The 19904-nt window shown below is 37.6% G+C and overlaps 1 protein-coding gene across 10 annotated transcripts in view; it reads left to right on the forward strand.

Annotated features, from left to right (window-relative positions):
* Positions 1-2413: 2413 nt before the first annotated feature.
* CDC42BPA (CDC42 binding protein kinase alpha) overlaps positions 2414-19904 on the forward strand; it is a 328754-nt gene continuing 311263 nt past the window's right edge. For all 10 annotated transcript variants that reach the window (XM_074262585.1, XM_074262586.1, XM_074262589.1 and 7 more), the window contains exon 1: positions 2414-4059. In XM_074262585.1, the coding sequence (XP_074118686.1) occupies positions 3882-4059 (178 nt within the window). In that variant the 5' untranslated portion in view covers positions 2414-3881. The remainder of the gene's footprint in view (positions 4060-19904) is intronic.

A 19904-nucleotide genomic window follows, 5' to 3' on the forward strand; every position in this document is an offset into this window, starting at 1 on the left:
TTGCTCAGGGTTTATAAGCTAGTGATTTTTGTTAACCCAGGACTAAATACAATTCTTCCCAATTCCAAAACTAGAATACTATCTACTATGCAAAGCTCCTTTCATATCAGGCTATGAAGAAACGCTTTAGGGAAGAGTTGGGCTTTGAAAGTTGAGTAGGATTTTAAAAGATAGAAGGCCGTTCTAGTTGTGGGAAATAGTATGAACAAAAGGTATAGGGGTCTCAAACTCAAATACAAATAGACTGCAGAGCAAGAAAGTATGGGATATTATAGTATGTGACTGGATATCTTCTTATAAAGTAAAAGCTTAAAGACAGAAACTGTTTTAGTTTTGTCTTTGTATGAGCGAGCATCAGATATACTACAAGTGCTTGATCAATCTTTGTTGATTGATTGATAGGTTGCCTTTGAGAAACAACTTAGTAGTGAGGCAGCATTCCTAAGGAAAAAGAGTGTAAAATATGTCTTGTGGGATAGATTGGGACCAGATTGTCAAAGTTCTTGAGCTAACAAGTATGGATTTTATTTGGTAAGCATTGGAAAGCCATAAAATTTTGGATTAGTGGAGTATTGTGATTAGAGTTATGCATTAAGAAGATTAATCTGGGCTCAGCATGAAGGATGAATCAGAGCAGGAAGAGAATGTATACACTGAGTCTGATTAGAAGGCTTTTGCAATAGTGTAGTTTAGAAGTAATGAGAGCTTAAAGTAGGGTGTTGGCTCTGGAAATTATAAAGGAATGAGTTGATGTAAAAGATATTTTAGAGATAAAACCGATAGGGCTTGGCAACTAATTGGATGTGGGGAATGAAGGAAGGAGGGTTAAAATATAATTCTAAGAATATAACCATGTATGACTACAATAGGTGTGCCATATATATTATGAAACAGGGAAACTTATTTATTCATTCATTCATTCATTCATTCATTCATTCATTCATTTATTTATTTGTTTGTTTGTTTGTTTGTTTGTTTGTTTATTTATTGTGAAAAATAAAAAGACTGAAGATTTAACTTTAGGTATCTAGTTCAGATCCATTTTACTATAGAAGAAACTGGGGCGTGGAGAGAAAATTACTTTCTTAAGGTCACACACACCGCTTAACAGCCGGGATTCAAACCCAGGACTTCTGGTTTCAATTCTAGGTCTCTTTTCATTATTTCATGCTCGAATAACTTTAGGCAGCACTTATTTCTTGACAGTATTCTTCATCTGTTATTTGGAAAAAAAGTTTATTCAGCAGACGTTTACTAGGTACCTGCTAGATATTAAAAAAACTCCCAAGTGAAAAATAAAGTATGAAAAATTCATTTTGCCCAGACTATGCAAGCAGCTGGATGTTTGTTGCTTACACTTGTATTCCATCACTATTTTTGCTCCAAAAATGAGACAAAAGAGTATTCAAGAAGCGCTCAGTTTTCAACATTCACTAACCATGTGACTCCGGGCAAGTTTTAAAATTTGTTTACCTCAGTTTCCTCAACTGTAAAATGGGGCTAATAACGGCATCGACTTTTCTAGATTACAGTGAAGATGAACTGAGATATGCATTTGTAAAGCCTCGAATAGAGTAGGCCCGATGCAAATGCCAGTTCTGCGCTTTTTTTGTAACAGTAATTAAGCGTTTGGGGAATTATGAACCTTTGGGGAGAATTGGGGGGTTCGGATGTTGAGGGGTGAGCGTAGGAGAGGGGAGGCCGGTCACGGACCCGGCGCTGTTGCTGCAGTAGGGGCGGTCCTTGAAGGTGGGATCACCGCGGGAAGAGGATGTCTAGTGTGAAGACCCCCAAAAAGCAGCTGCCGGCAAACGGGGGGCAACGGGAAAAGATCCCGAGCAGCGTCAGCTCGGGGCGCCCGCTCTTGCAGCCGCTTCTGCAGCCCGTGCTTGGGGGCCCTGGGCGAGCCCGAGGGGCCGGCCTCGGCTCACCCATCCTCCAGCCGCCTAACCTCCTCCGAGCCTCCCCCCACCGAGTCCTCCCGTATCCCTGCATTCCGCGCTGTAACTGCCGCAGCATCAGCGAGCTGCCTTCTTCCCCATCCCTCCCGATCCCATTCCTCAGCCCCCTCCCTCCCCGCCACCTCGCGCGCCCGCCGCTCTCCGTGCCCTCTGCTCCGCAGCGGCGCGTGCCCAGAGCTCCGTCGGCCGCTCGCTCGAGGCCTTCGAACGGACTCGAGGCGAGCGGGGAGGTGGGGGGGGGCGGAGTGGGAAAGGCGGGGGGCGGGGGTGTGTGTGGCGGCTGCCGCCATGTTGGCTCTGGACTCCTCCGCGCCCACCGCCGTCGGTGTGAGGTGTTGACTGGGAAGGAGGAGGAGGAGGAGGAAAAGGAGAAGCCCGAGCAGAGCGAGCCTCGGAGAAGCGGCGCGAGCGCGAGAGGAGGAAGAAGGGCGGGGGAGGAAGGGGAAAGGAAGGGAGTGGTCGGGAGCGAGCTCGCGCGGTGGCGGCGGCGGCCTGAGCCTTAGCTCCCCGCCCCCCTTCTCACAGCAGTGGCGGCGGCGGCGGCAGCCGGGGCGGCAGCAGCGGCAGCGGCGACGGCCTCAATCTCTCCTCCCTTCCTCCTCCTCCTCCTCCTCCTCCTCCCCCTCCCCCTCCTCCTCTTCCTCCTCCTCCTTTTCCTTCTCCGCTCGAGCCACCTCCCTCCCCAGAGAAAGATGCCCTTAACTCTGGGGCGTGAAGAAGGGAGAAAAGCCGCCTCCGGAGCCGCCGCCTCGGGACTCTGAATTCAGAAAAGCCCCCAGCCTTCCCCGCCTCGCTCCCTTCCTTCCGTCCATCTGTCCCTCCGTCTGTCCGCGCGTCAGTCGGGGGCCTGGGGAGCCTCGGAAACGGCACCGAGAGGACGCCGAGGAGGACGAAGAAGGGGAGGCGGTGGCCGCGGCCGGCGCTACCGGGGGGGAGCCCAGAGAGCCCGGACCACGACCTCGGCGGCCTTGCGGACACGCAGACAGACAGCCGGCCTGACTGACAGCCATGGAGGGGGTTTGTCAGTGGGGTTAGTCAGCCCCGTGCCGCGGGAGCCGGGGGTGGGTCGGTCGCCACCCCCCTCCCTCCTCGCGCTCCCTCTTGCTCCCACAGCCCCCGAGGAGAAGTGGGGGCAGAAAAATGAAGAGTTTTCTTGGGAACCTCACCGAAATAGGAATGACTGCAAAGCCTTAGGGGGGGCGGAGAGACGACTTCGGGAGGAAAAAGACTCGGCTGGGCTCCGTGCAGGGGCTGCTCCGGAGACCTCCACCCCAGCCTCCCACCTTCGCCCCTGAAGAAATCGGCCCCCGATGCATTATTCCAGTATCGGTGGGGGGAATTCTCAGCGGGATTCGGGGGTTCCCCTCCTGGCTACACATTTTGTTTTCTCCCTACTTTTTTCAGTCCACCCTCCGAGAAGTGAATTGCTGATGCAGATCGAGCTTTATTCTTTAATGATGCAACGGGATTAATTTCAGGATTATGTTGCATGAGCTGAATTTTGAATGAAGGAGATTTTTTTTTTAATGTGTTGGCTATTTGGTTGTTTACTTTGAATTATAATAATTATTTTGTTATTTAAGTATAAATTTAAATATATTCCCCTCCCCCAAATGCAGTAAAAAATATATATATTTTGGGGGGAGGGAGGCAACTTTTCCCCATTAAAAAAATGTGTGTGACAAATTGAACAGGCTTCAACGAAGTGAGGTTGTCACGGTGTGGGATTTTTAATTCAGCACTAGGACTGCACTGATAGTCATTTAAATCACTACTGGTTTCTTTAAAAAAACAAAACAACAACAACAAAAAAAAAAACACGCGAAGAAAAACCCGACAACCATATGATTAAAAGTTAGGTTCCAGGCATAAGGATAGGACTAGTCATTGCAAGGACGACCAGCGCAAATCGAAGCAACCATGTCTGGAGAGGTGCGTTTGAGGCAGCTGGAGCAGTTTATTTTGGACGGTCCAGCCCAGACCAACGGGCAGTGCTTCAGCGTGGAGACATTGCTGGATATACTCATCTGCCTTTATGATGAATGTAACAATTCCCCTTTGAGAAGAGAGAAAAATATTGTTGAGTATCTTGAATGGGGTAAGTCTGCATGAATTTTTTATTTTTGTGAGTGTGTGGGGAAATGGTTATAAGGTTTTCCCGAATGTGTTGTCTTTGTAACTTGCAGGCAAATGTATTTTATTCTTGGATTAAGCGAGTAACTTAGTTTTCAAGGTTGGAATTTTCTGGTTTGTTAAATGGTTTTTCAGGTGTGATTCAATGTCTTAATTTTAAGGCCTAGTCCATGTAGAGTGCAGGAAGAGATGATGGATGAATTCTCTGAAGGCAAAAAATAACTTGTCTCTAAGGCCTTTTGGTACATATTTCAATGAAGTTTATCATAAGTATGAAATTGAAAAGGACTGATAGCAGTTGAAAAAAAAATCTAGTTACCTGCTGTGTTTCAAATCATTGTAAAATTGAATTTAAAATAACTTTTAACATCAGCGCAGCACTGCCCTATAGACTTGGCAGGGGATTTTAATCTTCGTATGAATAAAGGGGGGGAATATTTGTATTTTTTAAAAAACTCATTTTGATCAACCTATCAACATGCTTTTTAGAATTCTGTAATTGAAATTGGGGAGGGATGCTTGGTAGCATCATCTTGATTGAACTGGTTATGAGAGTCTTTATTCTTCTAAATATAGCAGTAACTAAGAAGATATTTTGATGGAGGAGGAGAGCTAGTGTTTCATGTGCATTTTGATCAAATGTCCTTTTTAAGTACTGGTCTCCACATTAAAAACATTTTTCCTATCTAGAAAATCCCATTGGTTACATGGGATGACAAAACAGCCTCACTTCAGATAGATCTTGTATTTTTATATAGTTGATAGTACTACATACTATGACATCGAGGGAGCTAGATTATAAGTGAGAAATAGTTCTTAAGTTATAACAAACTACATTTAAAGAGTGTTATTTAAAAAAAAAATTCAGCATCTTTTTTTTTTTTTTTTTTTAAGGTACTTTAGTATATGAAGAACACTGGAGTAAAAACATTTTTTTTTCCCATCTTTTTAGAATACTGGTAGTTTTGTAATTGGATACACTTTATATATGAAGATTTAATTTCTAATAAATTTGCAAATTTGAAATATTCTTAGTAATTATTGGTTTTCTAGCTAAACATTTGAAGTATGCTTGCATTTAATGTTTAATATTTTTTCTAATTGTTTGGAAACAGTCAACAGTGAAATGTGTTAACTGTAGAAATGTGTGAAGGGTAATGATTATTAATTGACATCTCAAGATTGACATAACTTGGTAACTATATAGACTTTCTTAGTTGTCTTTTTAAATGAGTATTTTACAAATCTAGTAACTTAAGACATTTTTGGATTTTTTTCTTAATTTTGCTTAAGTTTAATTAAAGCTATTGAAGCTTGGATTAGAAAATGACATGAGAGAAATGAAAAAATATATAGGTATCATTGTGGAGTGAAAAGTCATATCTGGACTTAATAGAGGTAATCTTTGAGCTTCATAAGATGATTCTGAAACTTTCCCTTGTGATTTTGAGCAAATCATACAATACCAGTATCTCCCCTTTCCCATCTGCAAAATGGAAAAAAATTAATGTCAAAGATTTTTTAAAGCTGTGATTAAAATAAATTTAAGGAAATCATTTAAGTTTCATTATTACCTATTGCCTTATGATTAAAGTTAATATTCTATTTTAAATGTTTGAATATTAATGGTGGCAAATCACACGACTTTGGATCATGCTATGCTATATTTTAAAAGAATTTTAATAGGTTTTCTGTTAAATATAGTTGATTTTATTTCACTTGTATATAAAATGGAATCATGTTCAAAAGTCATGTAATTAAAATTTTTTCTAGTGAACACTAGTGTCCAAAAAGTTAATAATTTTTAAACTATAAAATGATCTTTAGTAGTGATTCTTCCTAAAGTTCCAGTCTCTTTGATATTTTCTTTAAATCCTTGTAGTGTGCTTTTCTGTATTTTGGGAGAAATAGCCAGAATTCTCAGGGAAATTTTCTTGTTAAAACCCCTTTTTTAGGCTTTTTTTTTTTTTTTTTTTAGGGCTATTTGCTGAATATTAAATAAGAGGGAATTTGTTTTGTACACTTAAAAGTTGTAAAAGGAGGTGATGGGGTGAGTTACTCATAGAAGATAGTGGCAAAAGAAGGCTTAATATATAGCATTGTTACTGTATTATATATTAGCTATTTAAGAAGTTTGGAATTTTGAAATGACTGCTTTTCTGTTCCTGTTGATTGATTGATTTTGTAAATTATGTAGATTTTTGGTGACTAATAGCTAAGTCAGCAAGCATTTATTGAATCCTTTCTATACCATAGGCATTGTGCTAAGTGCTGGGGCACTGAATAAATTTTCTAAATTGGGAATTGTCCAGAATTTAATATATGTGTATATGTGTGTGTCTAGATATACATATATATATATATATATATCTCTATAAACACCCGCCATGAGAAAGACTACAAACTTATATTAAAATGATGGATGGTAAAGCATTTTTAAAATGCCCTTTTTTATTCATTATTTGCTTTCATATATATACTTTTTTTATATTTTCAAAGGGTGCTATAAAGGAAACCTGTTGTTTTAAACTATGCCATACAGCACAAATAGCTAGCATGTAATGCAAAGTTATTGGTATATGGGATGATAAAACAGCCTAACTTCAGATAGATCTTGTATTTTTATACAGTTGATAGTACTACATACTATGACATCGAGGAAGCTAAATTATAAGTGAGAATAAGGGAACCCTTAAAAGAGGATGACCAGGATTTTGGCTTTGATCCTCTCAGGTGCTGTTTGGATAACACATTGGAATAGTGCAGCTTTGGAATCAGAAGATTGAGGTTCCAATTTTGCCTCTGATGCCTATTGCTCTTTCTGACCTTGGGTGACTCATTTAATCTCACTTGGACTCTTTCATTATCTATAAGAAGTGATTGAACTAGATGACGTCTCTATATCTATACTTTTGTTTTACAACAATTGTTATGTCATTATATTGATTATAGCAACTAGAACTGCTTGTGGAAGAGTAAGTATTGCAAATACTACATAGTATTTCTCCTTAAACATTCATCACTAGTGTTGTTGATGACCTCAGGGAAGAAGCAGTCTAGAAGAGTAGAGGATTAACAAATGAGAAGTGTGTCTAGAGGTAGAAGTAGTACAAGGGCATAAATCACCCTTTATTTAAACTGATTTGTTTTCATTTTAAGGAGCTGAAATTTAATATAGTTAGATCTTGCTGCCTAGTCTGTTTATTTGAGTTTTGGTTTATACAAAACTCCTAAGAATACATAGTAATTATAATTGTAGAAAAAGAAACAATTTTTACACTGTAAACTAAGTTCATTAAAGATGATATTGCTTATTAATCTATAAATTTAGCACTTAAAAGTAAGAAGTGGGAATTTGGGGGAATTCTTTACAATTATCCTACTATAAGTGATCATATTAATATTTGATGAAACATGTAAAACTATAGATCTTTTTTATATCTGTAGCCTTGATATTTTAAAAAAACATGTAATTTTCAAAGCAACAGCAATGTTTACAATTGAACTAATTATTCTTTTTATATTAATAATAAATATTGAACTCTAACATATGATGGGTGCAATTTTTTTGTTTTAAAATTTTTCCTTTTATTGAAATACATTTAAAATTTATATCCAGCTTTTAATGGTAAGTGAATTACGTGGGGAGTAATGGCCTTGATTGAAAGCATCTGTATCTTTTCTAGTATGTATTATATTTCCCTTCTCCTGTCCTAATCATTCTTAATATTTTTTTGAGCAGACTTTACTAATGATTCCAAAGTTTTCAATTGATAATGGAATTACATGGAGAATTTATTTTCATTTAGCTTTCCAGTTAAGATTGTTTTAACTCACTTCTGGATTTCTTTTTAACAATCTCTTCCCAGTTCTTCTCATCTCTTATGATAAGGAGCAAAACATATCTCTAGTTAAGTATATATTTAAGAAAAAAAATCAGTTTCCCTATTTCTGTTGAAGACATCAGTTTTTGTCATATGTAATCTAATTAATTGTTAAATTTTGTTATTTCAGTGACAGCATCTCTTGGTATCTGGTCTCTTTTCTCTATCTAGTTCTAGTTCTAGTATACTAGTTCAGGTCTTCAGCACCTCTTCTGTGGACTGCTGCTTCAAGTTTCTTCCCCATCCAATCCATCCAGCTCAAAGCTGCCAGTCTTATTCCTGTAGATGTCAAGTTTAGGAGGAAAAAAAAAATCTCAAATCCTTGGTGACTCAGTGTCTCTGCGATAAAATGAAACGAACCCCTTCATTTAAATCTCTTCACAATCTGACTTCCGTCTACCATAACAACTTTATTTGCTACTTCCCTCATGAACTACATTTTAGTCAAATGACAGTACTTAAACTCAAAATTCTTTCTCCTGACTCCATGGATTGATGATTCAAATCATCTTTCATGTTTGGAAAGTTCTTCCTCCTCATCTTCATCTCACAGAATCATTATCTTTGCTACAAGGCCCAAATTAGGTACTGTTTCTTTGTATTGTACTTATGTAGTGTGGGTGAACTGGGACCATTCCTTGTAGGCTTGGGGAAACCTATTAACTTGCATTTATGAGCTACTTGTTTGCATTGTAAAATGATTAAGTGTACCCTTAAATCTAATTGGCTATTGAGCAGGAAGAGGCCTGGGGTTATGCAAAAGCAAGTTGCTGGACTTTGGAGATTCTCTTTCTTTCTGACTATCGACTCCTTTCTGACTATTAAATTTAAGGATTATTTAATGCTGTCTCAAAAAGTCTTGTGGGAAAAGGAGTGGGTGCTGTTCACCCAAACTTCATATGGCCCTGAATACATGGCTGTTTGCCTCGTGTATGTGTGTGTGTGTGTGTGTGTGTTTGTTTCCCTTATCTTAGGTGCACAAGCATCCCATGGTAGATGTGTCCACGATTCATAGTAATCTTAAAAGTTTTGAAACTAGCCCTTTTGACTCCAGATTCAGTCTACACTAGGATTTGACCAGGATTCCACCTTAACACACTGCCTCACTCATCAAAACATGATGATATTTTTAGCTTTAAAATGCTCATTTGAACAGACTCATAACACTGCAGTTTTGGAAAGGATCATTTTTATTCAACTTCCTCAATTTACAGATGAGAAAACTGACTCCTAAAGTAAAATAGAATGGTAGTGGATGAATTGGAACTTAAATGCTAGGCATTCTCATTTGCAGTGGATTGGGGCTATGAAGTCACTAATATGAGACACCATATGTTTTGAAGAAAAAATTGGAGAATAGAATTGGAGAGGATAGAATTTTTAAAAGATACTTAATTGGTTTTGCTAAGAGACAGATAATCTAAATGAATCTTGATGATATTTGTTTCTTTATAAAATGTCTTTCAATCAGCACCATTGGTTTTTTTTTTTTTTAAATCAAAATAAGGCTTGAAGAAGTGAATAATACCAGTTTAAAAAGTTTTACAATGCACCTGAATGAGATCAGTCATTTGTAATCATTTAGCAATAGGAATTTTATTTTTAATTTTTTCATCTGAAAAACAGTATTCTTGTAAGTAATTTTGCTTTGTTTGTAGCATTACAGCTTAATTAGGTTTACTTTTAGTTACCATGGGTAGAATCCACATTTGGCATACTTTTGAATCTTTCTGTTAAATCTTCCACATCCAAACTTTTGAATATTTTCTTATGCAACTTAGTAACTTTCTTTTGTACTTGTTGGTTTATAAAGTTTCAAATTATCTTAAGATATGACCTTTGAGTAAATTGACATAGCAATTGATATATATGTATATATATATATATATATATATATATATGTATATATGTATGTATGTGTGTGTATAAAATAAATTTTTATTGGATCTTTTTTTATTTACTATAGTTTCTTCCTACTAGAGACACATACAGTATCACAAATATTTTTTAAAAGGAGAGAAAAAAAAACAGAGTAAAACTGATTAGTACGTCAGAAAGTCTGAAAATACCTGCAGTATTATTATTGTTTATCCTTTGTTCTTGAAAAGTTCAGTGACATCAGGAAGGTGATATCTTGGCTTGCAAGTGATTTGGATTTAAGTAATTAAGGCAGAGTTGTGCAAGGTCACCAGCTTCAGTCTGTCCTCCAGAGCCATCAGAATCCAGTAGCAAGACATAAATCAAGACTACTGGCTGGCCTTCGATAAAGTGGGAGACCTGTACCTAAGTTAAGATCTTTCCCAGGTCTCAGTTTGTCTGAGGCAATGCCCACTCAGTAATTGAAGATTAGGTAAGAATTGAGGCAAAAAATGTCTTAGTTTGCCTTTTTAAAAAAATCATTCTGGAGGAGAAGGCCCTCATGATTTCTGACCAGAATATAAACATAAACTATACTATTGGATCTCCCAAGTCTATATAGGATGGAGTGGGAGGAAATCTCATATCTTTGCTTTGGAGTTATGCTTATTTGTAATTTTCCAACCTTTGCTGTTGATTGTATTGTAGTGGTACTTTCCATTTACATTGTTTTGAGATATGTCAATATAATAGTGGAATCCCAGGATCATGAGGTTGAATATGTTAGTCACTTTATTTGCAGAATTACAATTTGTTTTCCTAAATAGTTGTACTGATTCATAGCTTCACCAACAGTGTACTAGTGTGTCTATCTTTCCCCAATTTAATATTTCTTAAATTTAAATTTATTACTAAGAACAGAATGCAAAAACCTTTATATAAAGGGATAAGAACTAGACATATTCTTATATGACACAACAAATTGTAGAAACTACTTATTTTTAATTGCTTGATGCAAGAAGCATCAAAATGCATTGAGTGAAATAATATAAACTTTGTATTTCCATCAGTATACATTGCTACACTAATTTATATATTCATTCAATAACATTTAATATAAAGGTAGAAACAACACTTATGTTAAAATCCTGGTGTTGACATTTATCAGCTATGTATTTCAGGAAAAATTATTTAATTTCTTTGAGCTTTAGTTTTCACATCTGCAGAATATTCTATAATAGTTGTGCCATCCATCTCACAGATTTGTTTTTAAGGAATATACCTTATAATTATACCTAAAGTGAGATATGCATGTAAGGTGTTCGTTTAAACAATTTCTAGAGTGTAATAGAAAGTTTGATTTAGAACCTGGAAGGCTGGAATTCAACCCTTATTGGTTATGTCACCTCACCCAAACCATTTAAGTCTCTGACTTTCTCAGTTTCCATATTTGTAAAATGGGGATAATAATAGCAACCAGCTCCCCGACTCTTATGATAAACTGAGATAATATATGTGAATCACTTTTCAGACAGAACTACAATGTTATGCACTGTGTAAAACAAGATGCTCCCAGAAGGCAGACCTAGCAATAGGTGGATGCTGTCAAGACATCAATTTGGAAAAACTTAGAAAATAGAGCTATTCAGAAGTGAAATGGGACTGTCTTGAAAGCATAAATGAGTGATCACTTTTGTTGAATATGTGCTAGCTGGAATTCTTGTTCAGGAATGATTTGACTTAGACTTCTTGTTCTGAGATTCTGTGATTACTAGATAAGAAAGTTTTTCCCTTTAAGGAACTTGTTAATTTTTTTTCCACAGAATCTAGCACAGAACCTCATACAGTAAGAGTCAATGAATAACTTTGTTATCATTAACTACTACAAAGACTACTTATACAACATGGCATTATATTACTTTATATTGTATCATGTTATCTCTCCTTTTAAGAAAGTAATAGCTGATATTTACAATAGAGAACATGATAAAATTTGCAAAGCATTTTGTTCCCTAGACAATTCCTTCCTTTGGGTCTGTCTTGATTGGTGAGAGCCTTATGTGGCCAAGTTATGTGGCTCAAACTTGGCAACTTATTATATATGGAGGTCAGAATGATGGGTGGAGATGATTACAGGGATAAGAACCTAGGTGATTGGAAAGACAAAAGAAAGAGGATGTTGGACATCAGATGGAGGATGGAATTATTTTTGGAAAAATTCAGTTTCAGATGTCTATGGTAAATCTAAGCAAAGATGTCTAACAGGTATTTTGTGATATTGTATTCTTAGGAAACAGGTGAAATATGTAGATCTGGAAATCATCTGATTGTAATTGAATCCTGTAAGCTGATGAATTCTTCTATAGACAATTAGTCAACAGTTATTCTATAAGGATTTATTAAACATTTTGTGGGAATATGAATACTAATAGAAAAAAAAACTATATCTGCCTCCAAGAAGTTTCAATTCAAATGAATTAAGATACCATGTAAAAGGGAGCTGTGGGGGGAAGGGAAGATGTTAATGTTAGAGAGTCCTGTGAAAATAAGTCAGTGGTAAACCTGGGAAAGAGCAGTGAAGATTTGGTTGGTTGGCCTGGGCTTCCTCCTCAAATTGGACATTTAGGGAAGAGTTATCTACTCAGAAAGTGGCACAGGACCTCCTATCATGGAGTGCTCTCATCAGAGAAGATGCTGCGCTTTATGAGCAAAGCAGAATTAAATTAGTCCAAAGAAAATGGGAAATATGCAATATGGAGTAGAAAAGCTACTCCAAATGGTCATATGGACTCTTTGTGACCTACTTATGGCAGATCATTCTGAGCTCATATTGATCTGATCAGTCACAGTTATACAGTAACTCAACTCTAACATAATGATGTCATTTTGGTCCTTTTTGAAAAGAGATCAACAAAAACAAGCCACCCAGGAAGTAAGTCCTCTGGCAGAAGGTACTTCTAGTGAAAAAAATAGTCCTGGGGTGGAGTGAACTTCCAGGGTAAAGACGTTCCTTTGACATGGTAAAAAGAGTCTTGTTAAACATATTAACATGTATTGGTCAACCTGCCATCTGGGAGGAGGGTAGGGGGGTAGGAGGGGAAAAATTAGAACAAAAGGTTTGGCAATTGTCAATGTTGTAAAATTACCCATGCATATATCTGATAAAAACTATTTTTAAAAAAGAGAGACTTGTTAAAAATGAAACAAGAATTTATCCTGATAATTGTTTAATTGGAGGCAGAGAAGAGAGGATGGCCCAGGATAGTGCCCTGTACAAGATGTAGAACTGGGAAATGAATGATAATAAGTAGTGGGATGGCTAGATTAGTAGGAGAATAGAGAACAATATCATGAAGATGCGAAGAATGGTCAGTATTGTTAAGAAAAAAAAATATTTTTGTTAAGGATGACAACTGAGAAGAAACATTCTGGGGCATCAGGAAATCATAATAGCATCCACAAACAGAAATATTCAGAAGACTTCGACATCCCTTGGCACTTATTGCATTTAGAGCTTATTTGGAACCTCTTCCATAACTGGAAGAATTGGATGTTGACTACTTTTCTAATAAGTGATTTTGACAAGCACATTTCCTTATTTTTAGTCTTCACTTAATGTTAATTCTCAGAAGATCAGTGAACAGATCTACTTCTCTGATTGTATTTATCAAGAATATCTTTAAAAAATCTGATATGATCTTAACATATACCAAAGGACAATGATCAATTGTATAGTAGTGGGAGCAGTTAGGTGGAAAAGTGAATAGAGTGCTGGGCCTGGAGTTCAGAAGATCTCAGTTCAACCAGCCCCAAATCCTGACTACTTTTATGACACTGGAAAATCTTTTTGCTTCACTGTCCTTATCTTTAAAAGAGGGTTGGACAGTTAGATGGCTCAGTGGATAGAGTGCTGAATCTGAAAAGACCTAAGTTCAGATCCTGCATTAGACACTTATTAGCTGTGTGACCCTGGACAAGTCACTTAATTCTGTTTATCTCAGTTTCCTCATCTGTAAAATGAGCTGGAGAACAAAATGGAAAACCATTGTATGTCAGCAGTGGCCATTGTTTGGAAAAGATCAGTTTATATCCCAATCCTAAAGAAGAGCAATGCCAAGGAACATTCAAATTACCAAATGGTTGAGCTCATTTCACTCACCAGCAAGATTATGCTCAAGATTCTATCTCCAAGCTAAGCCTCAGCAATATGTGAACCAAGAATTACTAGAAGAGTAGGCTGGCTTTTGAAGAGGCAGAAGAATAAAAGACTAAATTTGTCAAATATGACAGATTATGGGGAAAGCAAACATCTACTTCTTGATGACACTAAAACACTTGATTATGTGGATGATTCTAAAATGTAGCAAGTCTCAAAGAAATGAAAGTGCCAGATCATCTTGTCACCTGATCTTGGCAACTGGTCCCATCACTTCCTGGCAAATAGAGGAAGAAGAAATGGAAGCAGTATCAGATTTTGTATTCTTGGGCTCAAAGATCATTATAGATGTTGACTTGTAGCCATGAATTATTATTATTATTTTTTACTTTTATAATAAATATGTATTGAATGAAAGAGGCATACTTAGGCCATAATGGAGTTACAGCCTTGGCCCACAGGCCCACCAAAAAAACGCCAAAATACCAAACTGTCAACCTAGTAGAAAAAAGACTGAATTTGGTGGCAGAAGACCAGAGTTCAAATCTCACTCAACTCCACTATTTACTTACCAACCTTGTAAACAAGTCTACTTCTCTGCCTTATTTCCTGATTAGTAAAATTCTACGATCTCTTCAACTTTAAATTCTGTAATCCTTTTTCTTGAAAAACCAAACTATACAGGCCTATAAGTTTGTCTTAGCCATACCCACCAGTCACCCTGACCCTCGTAACTAGTCCTGATAGCCCTCAAATGAGGCCATTCGAGAAGCCTTAGTTATGAACAGACCTTGTCAGGACATCGTGCAGAATCCTTACTCTTATAAGGAATCCTTACTCCTGAGTTTGATTTATTCTAGGCTTAATGCCTGACTTAACTCTAAGATATTAGTCTATAATGTCTGCACTAGTTTTTTGGAGGGGCTGTGGTCTTTAGGCGGAGAAGTAATGAAGGTAGGAGAGCTACCACGAGGCTGGTCAAAGAAGGAGTGTCTGTGGCTGAGAGTCTCTCTGTTCCTAGTCCTCTCAACCCTTAAATACCTCAGTATTTAACTGAGCATGTGTCAACTGTCCATTACATCACCATATCACTCTAAGAATATGCCAACTAGAGTGATAACAGAACCATTATACCATCAATCACACTGAGTAGGTGCCTAACTATTATCGTCCTGCTGTCCTTGATTCAAGTATACCTTTCTAGAGTTCTGGCCTCTACTCCCACTTTCTTTTGTTTTAGAACACAGGTGGTCACACCCTCCCAGACTTCTCAGGAAGGGAGGTGAGAACATCAAAGGGAAACGGGGAATCAAACCAGATATTGTTAGCAGCTTTCCTCTGGGCTGAAGGGTCTTACTTGAAATAAGTATACATAAATCCATCAGCATGTGAGGTATTACACAAGCACATAGTAATATAACACAGGCTAGTAGTGATGTGTAACAAACAACATGAATCAATATGAGGAATGATACATGTCCAGAAGTCCTAGAAGGAGGGGATATAAATAACCTTCAGCAGCCACGAGATAGTCCAAAACCATACTATTGTCCCATTACTTCACAAGTCAGGGAATCCAATGATTCCTGCTGGTTTTGAAGTCCCGCAACAGTCTCATCATGTCTCAGGGAATCTAATGATTCATGCTGGTTTTAAATGACAATCTTATCATGTTTCAGGGAATCCAATGATTCCTACTGGTTTTGAAATTCTATAGCAATCTCATCAACAATTTTTGATGTTCATGAGTCAATTGCCATAACTTCCATGCTCTTTATTGGTGGTCACAGTCAGCGATGGAACCACCCGGTGTTTCTTGGGTCTTTTCCTTCATTTCAGGGGGTCTTCTCTGTCTCTCATTGATGGACTAGGTGAGTACGGCTCATTGGCACCCATCAGATTCCTTCTCCATCTATAGAGATACAAGCAAACCCTCTCCCCCAACCTAATTGATCCCTTCCATTTACCACTTTCTGGATCTCTCCATATCACCTGGCGATCATCTAAAGATAGTGGAGCTGCTTGCACTGGAAACTGTCCTTTCAGTGGGTTATAAAACCTGTCTCCTGGAGCCAGTGTATCTTTATCAAAAATTAAGAAAAATTTTTAAAAACACTTATCTTTTTAAAAATTTTTTTTAAATTTATAATTATAACTTTTTTTTGACAGTACATATGCATGAGTAATTTTTTACAACGTTATCCTTTGCAATCAATTTTGTTCTGACTTTTCCCTTCCTTCCCTCCCCCCTCCCCTAGATGGCAAGCAGTCTTATACATGTTAAATATGTTATAGTATATTCTAGATACAATATATATGTGCAGAACCAAACAGTTCTCTTGTTGCAGAGGGAGAATTGGATTCAGAATGTAAAAATAACCTGGGAAGAAGAACAAAAATGCAAACAGTTTACACTCATTTCCCAGTGTTCCTTCTCTGGGCATAGTTGATTGTGTCCATCATTGATCAATTGGAACTGAATTAGGTCTTCTCTTTGTTGAAGATATCCACTTCCATTAGAATACATCCTCATAGAGTATCATTGTTGTAGTGTATAATGATCTCCTGGTTCTGCTCATTTCACTCAGCATCAGTTCATGTAAGTCTTTCCAAGCCTCTCTGTATTCATCCTGCTGGTCATTTCTTACAGAACAATAATATTCCATAACATTCATATACCACAATTTACCCAACCATTCTCCAATTGATGGGCATCCATTCATTTTCCAATTTCTAGCCACTACAAAAAAGGCTGCCACAAACAAAAAATCAAAAAATTAATAGTATAAAGAGTTAAATTTAGAAGTTCTTTAGGGTTACCTGTGGCTCCTCCTTTCTTTTTTAGAAGGAGTTTTTAGAGGAGTGTCTTGATGTCTCTGTTTCTTCTCTCTACTATTGCCTGTCCTTGAGGATTAAAAGGTATGCCAGTGGTGTATAAAATCTAATACTGTGCACAAAAGTGTACACAATGTTTAGAAGTAGATGCAAGTCCATTATTTCTTTTTATTGCTTTTTTATTGCAAAAGCTTGTATAAGGAATTCAGTGACCACTCGGGCTGTCTCTTTTGCTGCTGGTATTGCAAAAGTAAATCCTGAAAAGGTATCTACTACAACATGGATAAAAGACAGATGACCAAAAGATTTATAATGGGCATATCCATTTGCCAAATTTCATTAGTTCTCAAGCCACAAGGGTGGGAATGTAGGAGCGTGGAAAGGAAGGCGAGCTGTACAGGCTTTTACTAAGCTCCTAGTTTCCTCTTTTGTTATCTCAAATTGCAAGCATAAAGCTCAAGCAGCTTGATGATATTTAGAATGAGATTCTTGGGTTGCTTGAAATAAAGGAGTATTGGCTAACATGGTTAGAAGGCTATCTTTGAATTTCCATAAAAAATAGGACCTGGAAGTCCACTATGAGAATGGATACGCAAGAAATAAAATCTTACCTGGATGCTTTGTTACTTGCTCTTGAAGTTCCTTAAAGAGCTGATATATAATAGATGCTACAAATTTTATTTGGGCTTTGGCAATTCTTTGTATCACACATACTGAATGGGCTGAATCAGATATTACATTTACATCTCCTATATAATAAGAGCTAGCATAATTGCATATCATTAATTCTGCTGAGTGGACTGAAAAGGAGTTCTGACTGCTCTGTATGGTTAAGTCTTTAGAGTATACAGTAGAAATGTTATGTTTGGATGCATCTGTAAAGATAGTTGATCCTTTAAGAGGAACCTTAGAAACTTTTTCTTCAAAAACCCATTTCCAATTATGTAATAGCCAGTTTATCTTTAATGGAAACCTGTGTGTAAAATTTGGAACTGTGACCAGGAAATTTCCCACTCTGGGATGTTTTCACAGCATATGTTAATTTGTGCATTGGTATAAAAGGTATGTATCTTGTCAGGTCTTATCCCAGATAATTGTACTGCTTGCTTAGTGGCCTTTAATAAAATTCTAGCCACAAGCACCGGGTAAGGAGTAAGGCTTTAGTCTGGTTGTGGAGATTCACCCACTCTATCACACTGTCTCCTTGAAGAAAGACTGCTGTGGGTGCCCCTTTTGTAGCAAAAACTGATATTCCCAAGGATTTTTGAGTAATTCTTTCAACCACAGTGGATAAAACCAGTTCAACCTCTCTCAAAGCCTCTTGAGCTTCTTTTGTAAGTTGGCATGGTGAGTTTAAAGCATTGTCTCCCCTTAAAATTTCATATAATGGATGTAATTGATAGGTAGTTTAGCCTAACAAATACTGGACGCATCCATCAATTTTTGAAAATCATTTAAAGTGTTCAACTGCTCTGTTCTTAAAGAAAGCTTTTGTACTGTAAGCATCTTAGGGTATACTTCATATCCTAAATATTTAAAAGGAGCATGTCTTTGAATTTTTTCTGGAGCTATATGCAATTTGTAATTTCTTAGTGTTTCTATGGTCTTTTGTAGACATGCTTGTAACATTTGCTCCTTGGGTGCACACTCCAAGATATTATCCATGTAATGTAACAACATAACTTTTGGAAATGCTTTTCTTACTGGAGCAAGAACAGTAGCCACATACATTTGACACATAGTAGGGCTGTTTTTCATTCCCTGTGGCAAAATTGTCCATATTTTTTATAAGGCTCAGCTAAATTAATTCTGGGTACTGAAAAGGCAAATCTTTTCATATCCTCCTTATCCAGAGGGATAGAATAGAAACAATCCTTAATGTCATTAACCCAAAGAGGCCATTCTGTAGGCTATTGAGTAGGAGATGGAAGCCCAGGCTGAAGAGTTCCCATAGTTTCCATCTGTTCATTTAATTTTCTTAAATCAGTCAACATCCTCTATTTTCTAGATTTCTTTTTTTACAACAAATACAGGGGAATTCCAAGGACTTAGAGAAAATTGTAAGTGTTCTTGGTCAAGTTGCTTTTGTACTAGTAAGGCCTGAATTTTTTCACTTTGTAAGGGCCACTGTTCTACCCATACTGGTGTATCAGTTTTCCATTGAATGGGAACAGGTGAGAGTGCAGGCAGGCCTTTAACAGCAGCCCTGCTTAAAAAGCTGAAGTACTCATTTGCAATCCTAAATGTTGTAAGATGTCTTTTCTCCATAGATGGGAATTTTTTCTATTGTAAAAGGAGTAAAATCTCCTGTTTCACCTTCAAATATCCATCTCAAAAGGGTAGCACTAATTTCAGCAGCTATTGATCCTCCTTTGTCAGACATATGGGTATCTGCCTTATTCTTTGGCCAATGACTGGGCCAATTGTCACCTCTAATGACTACGTTCTGCACCTGTGTTTACCAATCTTTCTAATGATATGCCATTTATAGATAGTGAGCATTGGATTGTCAGCTGTAACAGCTGCAGTCTAGAATATTCCTGGATTCTGTTTCTGGGAGTCAAAATCTGGATAAATATCATCAAATTGCCTATTAGGAATTTGTATCAGTAGACCTGATGCTGCTCCTACTTCTCCTGGGTGATGTCACATATTGTCTACCTATATTAGTGACTAGGATATTATCTACACATTCCCCAGTTTCCCACATCAGTGTATAGTTGGATACTATTTTGTAAGCACTCTCAGGAGGTAAAAGGGTCAAGGCTACTGTGCCTGGAGGCAAGGGATCCATAGGCTGGAGAGGAACAGATTTCACCTCTCCAGGGGATATCTCAGTAGTCCCAGCTGCATACAACTCTATTCTTCCCAATTGTAATCCCTTTCTCCTGTCAGATTGCTTCTCAGCTGATTGGTCATGTCTGAGTACTGAACTTCTAAACACTCTCTGGGTGTAGGATCAGCTGCCATCATGCCCCAAGTGTTTTTTGCCTGGGGCCCTGGAGCCGAACCCCACTTCTCGTTTCCCTGAATCAATCTACATTCTGATGCCCAATTGAAGCTTTTGTTGAATTTTGG

Source organism: Sminthopsis crassicaudata, chromosome 4 (genome assembly GCF_048593235.1).
Source record: "Sminthopsis crassicaudata isolate SCR6 chromosome 4, ASM4859323v1, whole genome shotgun sequence".
NCBI classification, from domain to species: Eukaryota; Metazoa; Chordata; class Mammalia; order Dasyuromorphia; family Dasyuridae; genus Sminthopsis; species Sminthopsis crassicaudata.